The 16,983-nt window shown below is 39.0% G+C and overlaps 1 protein-coding gene across 4 annotated transcripts in view; it reads left to right on the plus strand.

Moving 5' to 3' along the window:
• Nucleotides 1–16,983, plus strand: part of osbpl6 (oxysterol binding protein-like 6) — a 53,195-nt gene that overhangs the window by 16,895 nt on the left and 19,317 nt on the right. The window contains exons 3-10 of one of the 4 annotated variants that reach the window (XM_042494469.1): nt 6,447–6,569; nt 6,983–7,036; nt 8,597–8,710; nt 8,805–8,975; nt 13,722–13,866; nt 14,044–14,147; nt 14,567–14,659; nt 16,600–16,768. In XM_042494469.1, the coding sequence (XP_042350403.1) occupies nt 6,447–6,569; nt 6,983–7,036; nt 8,597–8,710; nt 8,805–8,975; nt 13,722–13,866; nt 14,044–14,147; nt 14,567–14,659; nt 16,600–16,768 (973 nt within the window). The remainder of the gene's footprint in view (nt 1–6,446; nt 6,570–6,982; nt 7,037–8,596; nt 8,711–8,804; nt 8,976–13,721; nt 13,867–14,043; nt 14,148–14,566; nt 14,660–16,599; nt 16,769–16,983) is intronic. The other 3 variants (XM_042494470.1, XM_042494471.1, XM_042494472.1) reach the window with 3 other exon arrangements.

A 16,983-nucleotide genomic window follows, 5' to 3' on the forward strand; every position in this document is an offset into this window, starting at 1 on the left:
TGATGTTCGTGACAAATGGGTCAATCATGTGTGAAGCTCCATAACAGTAAATGTACCTGGTGGTGAGACCGAACTGCCGTCCCCAAGGTCAAAAATGGACTTTTATAAATTACTATTTTACAAGTAACTTTGAAAACATCGCTGAGGTCATTGTTGAAGACGTCAGATAAGTGTGTATGAACTTAATTGACATTACGCAGCGTTATACCTGCATGCTCTTTGTATTTTAACCATGATGATGGGGCGCACAGTAGCTCACCTAGTAGAGCGGGCGCCCCATGTACAGAAGCTGTGTCCTCACAGCAGCGGCCACGGGTTCGACTCTTACTTGTGGCCCTTTGCTGCATGTCATCCCCTCTCTCCCCCTTGCTCATGCTGTAGCTGTCCTATCTCTAAAGGCAAAAGCCAAAAAATAATCTCTAAAAAAACATGATGGGGGTGTTTTACTGCATCACTGTCTGCTCACTGTGCTTTGAGTGGGATCTTTTCATTATATTGTGTGATGTTGTATTGGTGGACCGCTGTAGAGAACATGCAGTAAAATACATCTTCCCCAGGGACGTCCTAAGGAGGCACAGTGGACGCTGAGAAAAGACCTTAACTAGCTTGGCTGGGCTTCAGTTTTTTGACGAAAAATGAGAGTGGGGCATTTTGTTGGGGGAAAGCCTTAATGAGATCCAGCCCCCATTTCGTAATCAATACATGTCATGTTCCCCCTCTGCTGACGATCACTGTTTACTCTGGAGACCCTCATGAGAGCAATTAGAGGCGCCACCTGCAGAAAGCACACGCTCTCTCTTACAGTTTGTGGAGCGAGACATTACACATTGATTTAGGATGTCACTGCAACTAGCCATTTTTTTTAACTTGCTGCTGTCGTCCCTGGTTGGATAGATGGTTTTCGGGCTTGGAGATACAAGGAAGAATGGATGGAATCACATGTTTTGTTTTCGGCTAATATTTAGGAATGTTCCCTTTGAAATTTTGAGGTTGGAGAAATCAATGATTATCAGTTGCGCCAATGTCAGACATTGGCTGTTTTCATGGTAATAACCAGAAAATAGGCATGGGACGATATGAAAATTTCATCATGGCTAAAATAGTTGTGATTCGCATTGTTATGATGATAATAATAATTCAAGATATGCTTAAAACTCTTAAAATGACACTTAAACATCCTGGAATAACTAACTGGAATAATTTTGCTCAAAACAACAACAACAACAAAAACAATTCATAGACTCATATGAAGAAGTAATCCTTCTCAATCATCCTTTATTTCCCGTTACAAGTGTGTGGTGGGGATTTTCTGAAGAGACTATGCCCTCTGCAAGTATTTTTATATCTGGGTTTTATTAAAAAATAGTGACCAGGTACAAAACCAAGGCATCCACTGCAGGCACCAGGCATCCAAGAGACCCAGCGCTGAAAAACCCAGCTATAGTGAGGTGAAACACCAAACAGGAGTGAATATTGGGGAGGATTTACCTTTGGCTTTTTCCGGGGACCATGTTACACACAGCAGCCGACAATACTGCACAGTCATAGCATATTTTTAAGAAACTTTTTCATTACATCACAATGGGACACATCTTTTTTTTTTAGTGATCATCATTTTCAGTGAAAAGAAACAAAGAATCTTAAAAAGCCAGGCTTTTATACTTTTTGAAATGGCATCATATCTTTGCATATGAAATATGCCAAAACTTGATAAGAAAAGCAGAGTTGTAACGTGAAACTTCTTTATTCGCTGTTTTTTACCGGTTTTAATCACCAGGTCCGTTTGTTTGGAGAGGAAGAGACCTCTGCTGATAATTTAGCTCCAGGTAAAACCCTTCTGAACAACAAACACTGATGGAAATATAACTGGGAGACGTTTTAGCTGGTGGCAATGAAATTCTCTCTGCAAGACACAACTAAATCCCCTAAATCTTACTCACTGCTCCTTTAATAAAATGATTTTCTGGCCTTTATTTTGTTTTGGGGGGTAATCAATGATTATGTAAGCCCGTAAAGTAAAAACTCCCATTAAGAATTAAACGGATTAGTCTGTTTGATTATTTTTATCTCTCTTGTTATTGGATCATTATGTTTTATCACACTCTGAATACGCTAATGGTTAAGTAGGAAATGAACTGAAATAAGTCCAGAATCTTTGGATTCAAACTTGACTGGTTTGTTTTTGTGCAGTTCAGCACTTAAAGTTAGTCAGTATTTCAGGAGCTGCAGCGACCATTACTCTGTGTGTAGATGAGTGTCTGTGGGAGAAGCAGATGTGTCAGAGAAGCTTGTCATCAGAAGTGTTGTGCTGATATTTATAGGGCTGATTTAGCCTAAGGTGTCCCCAAGGAGTGTTTGTCCTTTCTCCTGCTCAGGGACACCTTAACTGTAATAGTTTGATTCATTGCAGCACTAAAAAGTCTGCTGTGCTACAGCGCTGAGTGTCTCTGCAGGTGGTGGATACCAGAAGACTGACACAGGATTGATTTGGTTTGTAATCGGGATAATAAAAGTTTCTTTACTCTTCTGGCATGTAACTGTTTCGCTTTACTGATATGATTCGAGTCTTTTTTAAAGGTATACTTCCCCTCAATTGAACCAGTGCCTCGATCTCCCCGCTCCCCTCCCAGGAAAACTGTCGGATTACGCAAATTGATGCAAAAGACTAACCACAGACAGACCCTCGTCTCTCCCTCTGAAACTCAGCCCAAACTTTAATCAAACAGTAAAACTAGGAACTGCCAAACATTTCTTTCGAAACAAATTTTAGTGCCATGTTTAGCTGTAATAGCGAGAGTTTGTGAACAGGAGGTGGGTGCCGTACTGCTTCCTGCACAGTGAAAACAGAGACCAAAAAAAGCTGAGATCAAATGGTAAAACTAGGCCACGCTAATCAAATATAAACCAAGATTCTGTTACTGCTTTGCCTGTTTCTCCCCTCAAATGTTTTCAGAAGCATGTGTTACTTCACCGTTTTAATGTAATACAAGATTGTTTCTTGCCAGCCGGACACAATTATTTCACATATATGAGTTTGGATTACGTCACCCACCAGTGTGAGCATTTATTGATGGTAGTTATAAAGGAGCAAAAGCTTCCTTTTTCTCCGTTTTCTCTGCTTATGTAGAACTAAATTCAAAAGTATTTGCATCTTTCCACTGCATATACAGCTTAGCTTTTTTAAAATGCCGTCTTTCCAGCAGTGTTATACTGTATTTCTTTAACGGATACTTGGAAAAGACAGAAAAGCTGAATCAAGTTAAAGTTATTCACTATCAAACGAACAAGCTTGTGGAGCAAACCTTTTCAGATCTTGACATTGTGAAGCAGACGGCCTCTTACTGAGTCAGGATCCTTTATTAAAGGGCTAAACTCACCAAGAGGGACTGGCTCATTCAGCTTTAAATTATTCTGCAATGAGATCAATGAATGTGAGCAGAGTGCAGGAAATCACTTTGGCTTAATTCAGTTCTGTTTTTCAGGGTCAAATAACAAAAGCAAATCCTCTGACTGTGGCAGTAATTTCCATACAAACCGATATCTGGCATATACTTTGTTGTTTATGTGGAGCCGGAGGTTGAGTGGACTGTTCCTCATGAAGAATTTGTCGATTTATATCATTAATGGTCCAGATCTTAAAACCCAGGAAAGTGCATTGACTCGCAATATTTGCAGCAGAAGCCATTCTTTATTTAGTGAAGTATTGATTTATCAATTTAGAGAGCATTGAGAGTCTGTTTGTAATGCCGCAGATAACACAACAGGAAGTTTGTCCAAAGGGTTTCTCACAGACTGCTGCTTGTTATGGCCTCTTTGGGAGGGCGCTCATCATGTGTGAGGCCAAATTCAGAAGCGTTAATATATCGATCATTTCACATTAATGTAGTTAAGTTCAACTGATCACGGCATAATCGCTTTGAGCATAATGAGACTGCTACCTTTTAGAATATGATTGCTTCAAATGGTGACGTAAATTTGGCTAATGAAGTCGAGCTCCTCCGTCTCCTCAGCTGCACACGGCCACCGGAAGGGAGCGGCTGTCGTCTGCGGAGAAACATGACCTCATTACCGAACAGATCTGTTCGACCAGTCATTAGATTAAACAAGCTGTTGTCTCCTTTTGTTAAATGTCCTGCAAGCCAAGGTCGGGTGTCGTAACACACACCTGATGAGCTGTCTTGAAGGTCGCAACATCACACCGAGCAGTGAGGAGCCACGGGCTGTTATTTGGTGTTTTCCGGAGATGCTTGTGCATGTTAAGTTGTGGGTTTTGCCTTCGAGGCTGATTCAAGTATGAAATTAAAAACTGGCCTACTTCACCAAAATTACATTTAGATCTGTTCCATTTTATTAATATTTTACTTAATCTGAGTCTGGGATAACTGCCCAAAAATAGACGGCTCATGTCGTGTTTAGAAATTGCTACTCAATGTTAATGCTTTTTACTACAACAGTGGTGCACCGTGGTGCAGTCAGACTATTAGTTGCACTGTGAGTAAAAGTTGTCACTACCACTTTTTCTTGACTCTAAATGCTCCATATAAATATATCAAGGTTGCGTTTTCCAGCTAAATGTTTGAAACACAGCCAAGTACAGTTCTGTAGGACTTTTTTGAAGCTACAGGAAAATATTTTATCTATCATTAGATATTAACAATCAAATAATCAACAATCAAAGTTAAGTGTGGGGAAGTGGAATCAAGCATTGTTGCTTTTTGGAGTACAACACTTGTGGAAAAAAAGCCAATTTGCTCCATTAGGACTGTGTGTCTGTGTTTGATCAGGTGTTATTGACTGTGGTCTGGTAACATTAGCAAACCGCCCAGCAGATGTCATTGGAATTTCATTAAAGTGTTCACTCCTGATTAGTGCACAGAAGTTCATGATATCACCTTTTTTGTGCATTTTAAATAAGTGACGGTAACAGGATAACACTTTCTTATGTTGTACACAGCTAAAATTACTTGTTTAAGTGATTATTCATGTACAGGCAGTATTTGTGAACGACTGTAACTTTACTTATGAGGACATATTTTAAATGATTACAACTGTGTTTTACTGTTGTCATTTCTTAGCTGTTAATATACAAGCCTCCACTAATGGGTGTGCACAGGAGTAGTTATAGTTGTTGAAAAATACATTATTAAAAGCTAATGTCTGCCTATCACTACATTACAGTGTGTTATAAGTGTTAATATACTCTTTATAAATGCTAAATGTGGTTTTTACATTTTATGTAAGCCAAGGCTATAGAAAGCTAATTTTGTTAATCAAGACCATAAACACATTAAATTAAGACCATACAAAAACTCTTAGCAAATTGATATTGAAGAAAACCATTTTTTTATTGACCAGAACAATTGAAAACATATTTATAGTTTACTGAGAACATACAGAACACATTTTTAGCAAATTTTTGACTGACTATTTGGGCATTTGTTCTTCAGGTAATACTAGGTATTCAGTCTTAAATTTATTGGGGTTTTTTTGTGAAATGACAATAAAGAAATTATAAACAAATATAAATATCAGTGCTTAAAATCATTTATTTGTAGTGGTCTACCATAATATCAGTATTAACCACCACATATTGATTACATTTGATTTTTAAAACAAAAAATTAAAATAGGTCAAATCTTACTTCATTGTAGAGCTTTGCACAGGATGTTGATTGGCTCAGCACCTCCTTGCCGCACTTTCACTGTCTCTTTGTTCACTAGGAGAAACTAGCTAGCACACCTCTTCGTCCCTCTGCCTCCTCGTCATTTGGAGACTCCTGCTGCGGGAGTGTGTGCTCCAGGCCGTCGACAGTTTGTGAGAGTCTGCCTTCACACACGCAGTGACAGGTAGTAGTGGGCTAATTGATTTAGTTTTGACAGCCCTGCAAACATGGAAGTGGATGCGACAGGTGCAAGGAAAGTTATCATGTCAGTTTTCGAACTTGCACACAATATAACCTCTGAAAAATGCTGAATGCATCATGTCGGAAAAGTACAGCAAAATGGTTTTTATCTTTTCGGAGACATTTTCTGCCATCAAAGCTGTGATCCCATCATTCCCAGTGTCCCCCCCGAGTGGGACGACAGTGTGATGTTTTACCTGGCCCTGCCTGACTTTGCTGTCCCTCCACTCCAGAGGCGTCACTTTGATTTACAGACCCACGAGCAGCAGGAAGAGCGCAGTCAGGAGAAAGCTAATGGAGTGGAAATGCTGAGGGAGCAGGAGGAATTTGAATGGGGCAGTATTTCTTAAAATGTGTAGAACAGGGGCAGGAGAATAAAGAAGTGTGAAGTGTATTTCTGTGGTTTTCTTTCGTCTATCAGACTGTGGGCATAACAGGAGCGTCTTTTCTTTTTATCACGGCAAGTGTATCCCCTGTTTTCTTCCTATTCTAGAGGTGTGAGGGGATTTGTTCTGACACAATTTGTCTTTTTATTCCTCTCCAGGAGGCAGACAGCTGGGAAATCATTGAGGGGCTGAAAATTGGCCAGAGCAACGTCCAGAGGCCTGATAAACACGAGGGTTTTATGTTGAAGAAGCGGAAATGGCCCCTGAAAGGCTGGCACAAGGTAAGATCCACAGGCAAAGCGAAACACTGGTGGAAAAACACATTCAGAAACAGCTGCTCCTTGAATGTTAAACAGTTTGCTGTCTAGTAAAGAAATAAGTTCCCCTTTTCATGCACCTTGCTTTGCTCTCTCTGGGCCTCTTCCGCAAGCATACTGAGCATTTCTTTTGAAGTCACCACCTTCAGCATCAGCTTAACTGTTGTTTTCTCCAAACACTGGAACACCAGTGGAAACCAGTCCCTGTTGCTGGCATATTTAAACTCAAAACACTACAGAACACACAGAGCCTGCAGCTATGAGAGAATAGATGCAAAGTCCACGATATAAACCAGTCCAATGGGATCTATATTCAATTGCTACCTTTCTTGTTATTTAACCAATGCATTTTTTTTCTGTGCTTACATTCTCTGCAGCGTTTTTTTGTTCTGGACAATGGTATCCTGAAGTACTCCAAGTCCCCTATTGATGTAAGTAACCCTGACTATAACCCACAGGCAGACACAGGGCAGCCTGGCCTGACATCAGCTCGGCTCGGCAATGAGTCAGCAGAAACATCTGCAACGGGGGTCATGATGTTCAGTGTGTTTCAGCACGCCATGTCACTTTGCAGGAAAGCTAGAATTTTAGGGGCAAAATGGAAACATAACACATGACTTTGAAGAAACCAAAGACTCAGGCACATTGCGGATCACTTGTTCTCACTTTATTTTTCTCTGTTCTTAGACCTTTATCAAGATCACAAGTGTTGTCTGTAGGGTTGTAACTAATGATTATTTACATGGATTAGATTTGTTGATCATATTTTTGAATAGTTGATTAATCATTTTGGCCATACCAAAATGTCTTAAAGCCAGATGCTTACTGGTATAGCTCTATCTGGGGTTCTTTGTTGCAAGTAGCACCGCCTCTTTGTCCCTGTGCTTCCTGTCGGCCTCTGTACTGTCATCTATCCAGCGAAGGGAAAGATGCCCAGAAAATTTTCTTAGGAAAAAAAATTCAAAAGCCCAAAAGACATCTTGACATGTTATGTACAACCAAAAGTCTAAAACCAAGATGGGAAAAAAAACAAAAACAAAATATTACTGTATTATCATGCAAGGAAAAGTAAAGCAGTAAATCTTTGCAGTTCATATGTCAGATTTAGTGAATGTTTCTCAGTGTACTATCACCTGTAATCTCACTGCAGTCATACTGCAGCTTGTAGCATTATTGTGTGTGTTTCTGTTATTGCTGTAATAACTCACAAGTTCTCATTCTGCTGTTTAGATTATGAGTTGCAGTGAGTCAAGCAGTTTTCCACATGTGCTGCATTTGATGCCAATGGTGAACTTGCCAAATTTAGTATAAATTTGGAGTGAGGTGCACCTTCACTTAATGACTCTGTAATATAATTTTTTTCTGCACCTTCATGCACATTTTTACCATATATTACTTGATCCAATCAATTAGTTAAAAAACAAATACGCAGCACTATCTATTTAATAGTTTTTATTATGGGTCAATTTCAGTGACCGCTATGTCCGTAGATACATGCATTTCATTCTCGTTAATCCAATAACTGAATAACGAATTACAGGAATTTACTCAGATTTGACAAAAACACCTACCTGGACTCAACAATGATCTGTTTAGATTTTGATGGTCAAAGGTCAAAGTTTACTGTGACCACACAAAACAGGTTCTAAAAATACTCCATAATATTGCCAAGTACCCACTGGCACCTCGAGAAGTAGCATACATGTAGCCCTGGTTGGGAATCCCTGACTTAAATGATTTATTGATTATCAAAATTCTTGCAGTTAAAATTTCTTCAGATCAAATAATCAGTTCATCAACTCATCGTTTCAGCTCTGCCCAAAGACTATTAAATTGGACACAAGGATCAAAAGCATGGAGGACGGAGTTTAGTTTCAGTAGACCTGCGTAAAAGAAGTTAACTATAATTGACGTGTGCACAAAATTTACAAATAATTCAACTAACTATAAACTTTGAGTAAACTGAACAAGTATTTTTGTCATCACCTTAGATCCAAAAAGGCAAACTTCATGGCAGTATCGATGTCGGCCTCTCGGTCATGTCCATCAAGAAGAGAGCCCGTCGCATCGATCTGGACACCGAGGAGCACATCTATCACCTGAAGGTAACACTGATGGAACGAGTCGATATTGTCAGTTTTAACGTTGATAAACGGGAGGTGATTGAACGACAGAGTTTAAGCTGTCTGTTCTCTTCAGGTCAAATCTCAAGACATCTTTGATGCCTGGGTGTCCAAGTTACGTCATCACCGGCTTTACCGACAGAATGAGATTGTGCGATCTCCCCGAGAGGCCACCATGCGAACGTTTCCTCCACCGGCTGCCATGGAGTCCCCCCAGCCTGCCTGCAGTGTGGTACGAGAAGCCAAGGTGAGCCCTCCAAACAATTAATATTTTATCCATTACTCAATTATTTTCTCTGGTTCATAAAATGTCAGAAAATAGTAAAACAAAAACAAAAAAACAAAGGCCTATGGCTGGGAGCCCAATATGACGTCTGCAGATGACTTTTTCTATTACATGTAATATACAGCTGAAAATGGTAATAGAGGAAAGCTGCAGATCCTCCCATTTGAGAAGCTGGAGACACCATTTGACATTTTAGTTTGAAAAATGTTTTAATTTAATAATTATCAGAGCTACTGTTGATGAACTAAAAACACAACATTACAGATTTGATGTCGATATTTAGACCACTTTAATCACAACAGCCTGGACGTTTTTCATTCTGTGTATTGAGCTTAAAAAGCGGTCTGTCTCTCTGTGCTCTGAGCAGAGTGCAATTACTTATTCAAGAAGGGTATGTCATGGGGAATGAGAGATCGCCTAGTTCTGTTTTTACTGGAAACTGGGATAGTGAACCAAAATATCATCCAGAAGAAAGGAAGTCAAATTTCACTCGGAACGACAAGAAGACTTTATCATCAGATAAGACTGCCTCTTCTGTGATCAGCAGTCTGATAATTTAGCAGTGCGCAACATTGTCCTTTCAATTAAACATTTCCATTTCCATACAAATACTGTAAATAGCCGGTGTAAATTTAATATGAAACTAGGGATGCCAATGATTAATTGATGATTGATTGGTCGTTAAGACTTTAATCGATTAAACAAAGATGTGATTCTGATATATAAACAATGTACGCTCTGCCGTTACATTCTAGCCATCAGTAGAATGGTGTATTTTAAAAGCATATTTCAATGAGTACATTTGCATTCACAAAATATTCCGTTTTTTTTTTTACCTAATTCTGAACAAGACTATATTCCTGTTAAGATGTTTACATGGCTAATGAAAAAGAATAATAACTAATCCAGAATATCCAAACAGAATATGTTATTTACATGACCCATCCAAATTCAGACTATTGTCATATTCTGAGTAACAGGAGAATATTACTGTGTATGTAAACATGGCCATGGACTAGCATGAGAAAACAAAGGGCACAATATAACGATGAAGAGGTGGCCATCTTTTGGTCTAAAAGGAGAGCATGGTGGCGACTTTGAAAAATAAAGGACGTGAAACGAAGCATTATATTCAATGTGTGTCGTATGTCTATACATCTTTATATATTTCATAGGCTATGCCATGCTGCCAGAGAATATGCAACATGTTGCTGTGAACTTTGATTGAGGAAAAAAAACACTTTTTGTTGTGTTTGGTATAAGCAAAGTTTTTGTTTGTTTTTTTTTCTTAATCACAATTAATCAATCTAAAATGTTACCATTGACAGTGCAACTAAGGAAAGTTCTTATAATTTGCAACCTTATACGAAACAGTTTACATATATGGAAATCTATTTACTAAATGTGATCTGAACACTTGTAACCATTGTGGCCCTGATCTGTCCCGTGTTACTAATGTCTGTGGATGTGTGTCAGATATCTGCCCGGTGCAGCAACCCTAATTAGGCAGGCAAATGTAAACAGATCATTAGGATAATAAAATGGGTTGTTTGTCCAGACTGTTCTGAGTATGGTGTGAGCCCCCGGTTCTTGTTGATGTGTCTGAAGTGAGCGTTAAATGTGAGGATGCAGCCAGAGTAGGTTCTCCTGGGAGTGCGGCTCTGCGCCTCATGCAGCCCATTAGAGGTGATCAGTAGGATCTGGATTCAGAGCAGCTGGCTGCAGCCTGATGAGCTCTCCCAGAGGAACAGCTTTTAAATGAGAGACTCCAATCCTAGCGTCAGAGTTATTTGCCTTGCAAGGAGGACTATCAAGGTCTCCTGCAAATACGAAAGAAATCCAGTAGAGAAGCATTTGTGCGTGCTCCTGAAAGACGGTGATATAACACATTATTGCTGTCATGATTTTATAATGGTCCATTCAAACATCAGTTATGTCTTTGTATCCAGAATAATCGTCATGGGAAAGATTCGAGGTGTTGGTAAATAGTTATTTTCCGGTGCCTGCATGTGTGTCTCCCACAGTTGCGTCATTTTTTCACACACTGCCTGCCTCGAAAAAGAGCGACAGTCATGTTATTTAAGTGATTTTAGTTAAATGATGCAGGTGAACCAGCGGCAGGTAAGTGAGAAAGACGACAGTTAAAGCCACAGTTGGTAACTTTTATGAAAAAAACTACATGAGTCAGATAATCTTTGAAAGAAAATCATGTCCCTCCTCCTCTTCTTACTGCTCCATAATGCATTCGCTAGAATCTACCTCAGCTTACCGTATACAACCAATCAGATGCGAGGAGTCTCTAATGCAGCTGTCAGTCAGTGCCGGTGAACTGCGGTCAGGCAAACTAGGCAGCACTGAACAAAAATGAATCACGGTTCTGTTACTGCATTGCCTATTTTTGATTTGAGGTGTCAGAGGCATATGTTGCATGCACCATGTTGAAAACATTTGAGCTGAGAACTCAGCACCATCTGAGTATCTCTCTTATTTTACACTTAATCAGTACACTAAAATATGTTTGTGAATGATTTGAGGCGTCATTTGCGATGCAGAAACAGCATCTTGATTCATATATGATCAGAGCTGCCAGGTTTGACAGTGTAACCGCAGTTCACGAGCAGTGATTGGCATGACTGACAGCTGTTTGAGAGACTCCTCGGCCCCTCAGATTTTTTTATTTTATTTTTTTTAACATGCTGGAAAGCCTTTCAAAGCGTTTCAAGTAATAGAGCACACAGGAAAATGTGTTTGTTTTTTTCCCCGACAGATTGTTTCTCATTTAGTGGTGTGTGAATACAGCGACAGTGTCAGCAAGTATGAAAAATGTTATCAACTGTAGCTTCAAGCAAACCTTCAGCTACAGTATGTCTGTAAAATGTAAATCTCAGGTCTCATGGCTCATCAAAGACATTTAACAAAGACTGACTTGTTAAAGATCTACGGGGAATCCATATGGCCTGATTCAGAGCCTGCAGCAAATCAATAAAAGTTTACACCATGGGCGACGCAGCTTTGAGGAGCCATGCGGCTGGAGTATCCCACAGGACGCTGCTCTGCAAGTTAATGATAATTAACTTTGATCCATGTCTCAATGTTGGGTCCTTGATTGGGAAAAATGTGCATGGAAAGTCCTTAAAAGTCACTGAATTTTATGCTTAACAGTGTGGGTACACTGTGTACTAAATCAGTCAAGAGACAGAAAATTAAATTACAGCAAGTTTGATTCAGAAAAAAGCCCAAATATTTGCAGCTTCCAGCTTCTCAAATGTGATCATTTTTCTTTAATCGGACAAAACCAGAAATTCAGAGACAACAGTATGAGGAAATGAGAACAACATTTTTATTCGTTTTTGGCATCTTTCAGACCAGAGGTTTAAAAGCTCCTGAATTTTACTTCTTTGACACTATTAGTGCTTGGGATTTTTTTCATGGATTGACATTTAAGGTTTGACTTAAGCTTGAATTAAAATAATTATTCATATTAATAGCAACATTATTTGCAACAATAAGAAATATGCATCTACCTTGTCATTGTTTCCTAACCTGAATGTTTTAGTGTATTATATGGTGTTAAAAATTACTAAAATGAATGACATTTATGTCACCCTTTTGAAACCTGAGCAAACTGTCTTGATTTCTTTTAAAAACATTAGAAGAAGGCAATGAGCAAAAAAAGAAGAAATGATCCACAAATTAGCAATAAATTAGTAAAAAAGTACAAGAAAATGACCTGAATTTTATTTTTTTAACAGACAAAAAATGAAAAGAAATAGCAAGTTTAAAAAAAGACAAACAAGACTTAAAAATGCACTTAAAAAAGGGCTTAAAAATATTATAATTCTGTAGCATAATTTTAAATGTTATTATGATAAATAAACATAATTTCCCTAGCCTTTTTGAAAATGATTTTCTAAATCTAATAATTTCTTACAATGTGTGGCAAATGTCTGACCAAGTTATTGTCTGCCTTTATTCCCATGGATTTGAAAGAAAACTACCATAAATCTTCTGATGTTGCTCCAGGTTTCAAAGGGTTAATCAACATTAAAATAAGCAGAGTTTTTTGCAGTTTGTGATAGTGTTGAATGTAAATCTGTCATTAGCTGCCATCTCTGACAGTATTTCTCCTAGGGGAGTGTTTTGAATAACATGAATTTCCAAATGTTTCCAAATGTCTCAGCAAATGACTTATTGGACCTCTGGCACATTTGACCGCTCGCTCACAGAGCACACGCTTTGCATTGTCTTTGTTAATCCTTTGAAGTATTTCCATGCAAAGCTGGTGGCAGACACCATGTTGTGTTAGGCTATTTTACTTTACTTTTAAATTAATGAAAATGGTGGGCCAACAGAAGTTTGCCATTTGCGTTTTGCATTCCCGCTGACTCAGGGAACTGCATCCACAAGGGAGAACGTAAAGTACTGAAGTCTATCTGTAGTTATGTGTAGTTATTGAAAGTACCAGCTTAAATCATTTCCGAGCGTCAGTAGTTTTTGCTGTTATTATAATTTTGGGAAACAGGAAATTGTATGTCTTCCTGACAATCCTGTTTTCCCGGATGAAACCCTAATCAGTGCACTTGAACAAGTTTAGTATGATCAAAACCAGCTGAACCACTCCTAATAAGTACGTAACAACATACAGTGAACGCTGACTTGAAGTTACAGCTAAAGCATCTCTGTGTGTGTTCCCGTCTCAACCCTCAGCAGGCCAAGCCAAGCAGCTTGCCGTGGACGCCGGTGGCCCCCAGCAGCAACAGCAACAGCAGCCTGCCTGCTTCCTACAGTAACGGCCAGAGCAAGGTGGTCGCTTGGCTGCAGGAATCAGAGGAGATGGACAAGTGTGCAGAGGGTGAGTGCAATTTTCCTCCTCAACCTGGGAACAAATGTGATTTCACAAAGAAGCAAATTAAATCATGCCTCGGGTCTTACGATAAGTCTCCTGGCCCCCGAGAGCAGGATTGATGGGCATTTTATGACACATAGCACTGTGTTTGTGTGTGTGTGTGGGTGTAAACTTTATTTTCAGAGCTTGCACGATGCCAGTCCAACCTGACTGAGCTAAGCCGGCTATTGCAGAGTTTGGAGATTCTACAGAGGACACAGTCAGCGCCCAACTTCACAGATATGCAGGTAAAAAAAGACACATGCACCGGTACAGAGAGTAGAGGAAGCTCTTTAGGTAGTGTTTCATTTAGAGGTTTGTGTATGTGAGTGTAATGATGGAGGTGTGTCACTTCTAAGAAAGGTTTAGTCTTTTAAAACCTCAGCAGTCACCTTCATTACCTGCCTAAACAGACAGGATTCAGCTGTGCTCACAGAATGGCTGCCAGCTTCTCTAACTGATCAATATCTATTCAATTTTTAGTTTTTCGTGTAATAGTTTTCACACATTCCATTTGCCTCATTATTTCCTTTGCGACTCATTTTTTGGGATCTTGTCTTGTTTTTGCCATTTCACTGCAATTAATGTGTGTGCTTGTGCTTTTGTTTGTGTTGTGTTTGTCCTATTAACCACATTTTGCATATTTTGATCCACGTGTGCCGCAAAGTCCAATTGTGTAGAATTGTCAAAGAAAGAAAAGCGCTTGAACAGAAGATGGAGAACAAAAAGTGTCGGCAAAGATGCAAAATTCCAACTTCAGGTACCTCTTTTCAGATTTTTGCTTTTGTCACACACAGACACACATATATACTGTACTACATATATACTGAGCTACTCCTTTACACATTCAGGTATGCAGTCTCTTTGTATTCAAAAATGTTCCTGGGACACCCTTGAAGGAATTTCCCCCACAAAATGACGATGTGTAGATAAATGACTCACCGTGTGTTATCCTGAACTCATGAAGAACACGTTTTTTGTCTCATGCCTCCGATGTGAAAGAGAATTCAAAAAAGGCGATATTCTTCATGAACTGATCTAAACAGGAGCTGCGTTTAACAACAACAAAACTGTATTAAAACATTAATTTACAAACTCTCACACAACCTTTGTAGTATAATCCAAGTCCCATTTAGCCAATCAAGTGCTCAGTGCTTTCCAGACATTGATTTTCGCCAAAACACTGGGATCTAAAACACGTCAGTACAAACAGTCTCATGCTTTCAAAGTAGTGCACCTGGGCATGCATGTGCATTTAAAGTGGAACTCATATGAACATGTGTGCTCAGGTACACTCAGAGCTCATTGTTAGTAGGCACAAGTGTTTTAAATCATGTTTTAGCAAAAACGCATGTGTTAAACTAGATAAATGAGTCTTGTATTATGTTGTGCTTGTTGTGGGAGTGATTGTACAAGACTGTTTTGATATTATTTTGCTGTAATTAAACGTGGTCCCCCTTATGACTTCAATTCAAAAATAATATTTGCCTTTTTCGGATTCTGCGATCACTGATGGAGTTTGAGAAAAAGACAGTTTTCTTCACAAATTCAAAGAAAGAAACAATGAGTAATATATACTGATATACAAATGGTTATTTTGGGAGTGATTTATTCTTGTAATGCTTAAATGTGTTTTTATTCAATTTTATTATGACACAATAGATTCATATATTAAAAGGCAATATATAAAATGTGTCTTTATTTAACTTGATTATTTTGTTGGGTTTTAATTTAAATAAATAAATAAACCATTTTCCATATAAAATACAGTATTTTTCAATCTTAGAGTGGTTTGCATTGTTTGTAAGTGGACGGAGAGTGTGATATAACTGAGAAGTCACAGGTTTGATTCCTGCTTGAGCCTGTATGTAAAGATGAATTGTTACTTAGCAAGAGTGAAGTGTAAAATGTTCTCCCACTGCTCTTTTTACTTTTTTTGAAGATGGGATTTTTATAGCACATTTACACAAGAGAGCGTTTCTGTCATCTTTGTTTCTTTTCTTCATCTTTTTTGGTCTTTAATCTGTGTGCGCTGCAACCGGCACCCAATAATGTGATGTGTCACAGCCCGAGTAATGCTTTTTCCATCTCTGCTAATTTCCCTTTATTTGGCCTCATATATTAATCTGTGATTCCTGAAAAGACTAAATATGCTTTCATACACTGTTGCTTTTCTTTTAAACCAACACAAAAAGGCACATTTCTCTCATGAATAGATCACAGAATATAAAAGCTTCTCAATAGAGATTTCCAAATGTACCAGTATAATAACAGCTGGACTTAATTACAAAAAAAAAGCAAATTAATATAACTTCTGTCACATCCTCAGGACCAAACAGCACATCCAATTACTTTTGATTTACTAGTTCTTGATGTCTAATGACCTTCGTGACTGAGAATCTGTAAATTTGACCTCAGAGGGAATATCGGGAGTAGGTGCAGAAGAGTGAGGATGCAGTTAATTTGTTAAAGTATTTTGCTTCAAAATTTTATTTTAGCACAGTAATGAAAAGAGCATGTCACCGCTCCTCAGTGTGACATGTCAGGCACTTAGATGAAATAATTGGTACCATTATACTCCAAAATCAGAGTTAGCTGTGCCTTAACAGACCAAAGTTCTTGCTTTTCACAGTTCTGTCAGACACACAACACACGATTGCTGACTGACAGTGGTGCTCTGTGTCCGTCATCTTTCTCCAGGTCCCTCTGTCTGCCAGCATGTCCCCTGTCCGCCTCCACTCATCCAACCCCAACCTGTGTGCCGAGCTGGTGGACTTTCAACCCCCTGTCTCCCGGCTGACAGACAGCGTAGAGTGTGCCAGTGACTACATTAAACTTCAGGAGGAATTCTGCACCATCGCCCAGAAAGGTAGGCAGGCAGCATGCATGGCTGCAGGGTTAAAAGGCGAGATACGTCCTAGACGGTGTTTTTTATTTCATATGTAAAAACACACACACACACACACACACACACACACACACACACACACACACACGCAGAGTTCTCTTTACTTAAACTACTTGCACCTTACTGCATAAATATTCTCAGTATCCTTCTAGTGTTGTTTGACTTTACATTTGTTT

Source organism: Plectropomus leopardus, chromosome 10, assembly GCF_008729295.1.
Source record: "Plectropomus leopardus isolate mb chromosome 10, YSFRI_Pleo_2.0, whole genome shotgun sequence".
NCBI lineage: Eukaryota > Metazoa > Chordata > Actinopteri > Perciformes > Serranidae > Plectropomus > Plectropomus leopardus.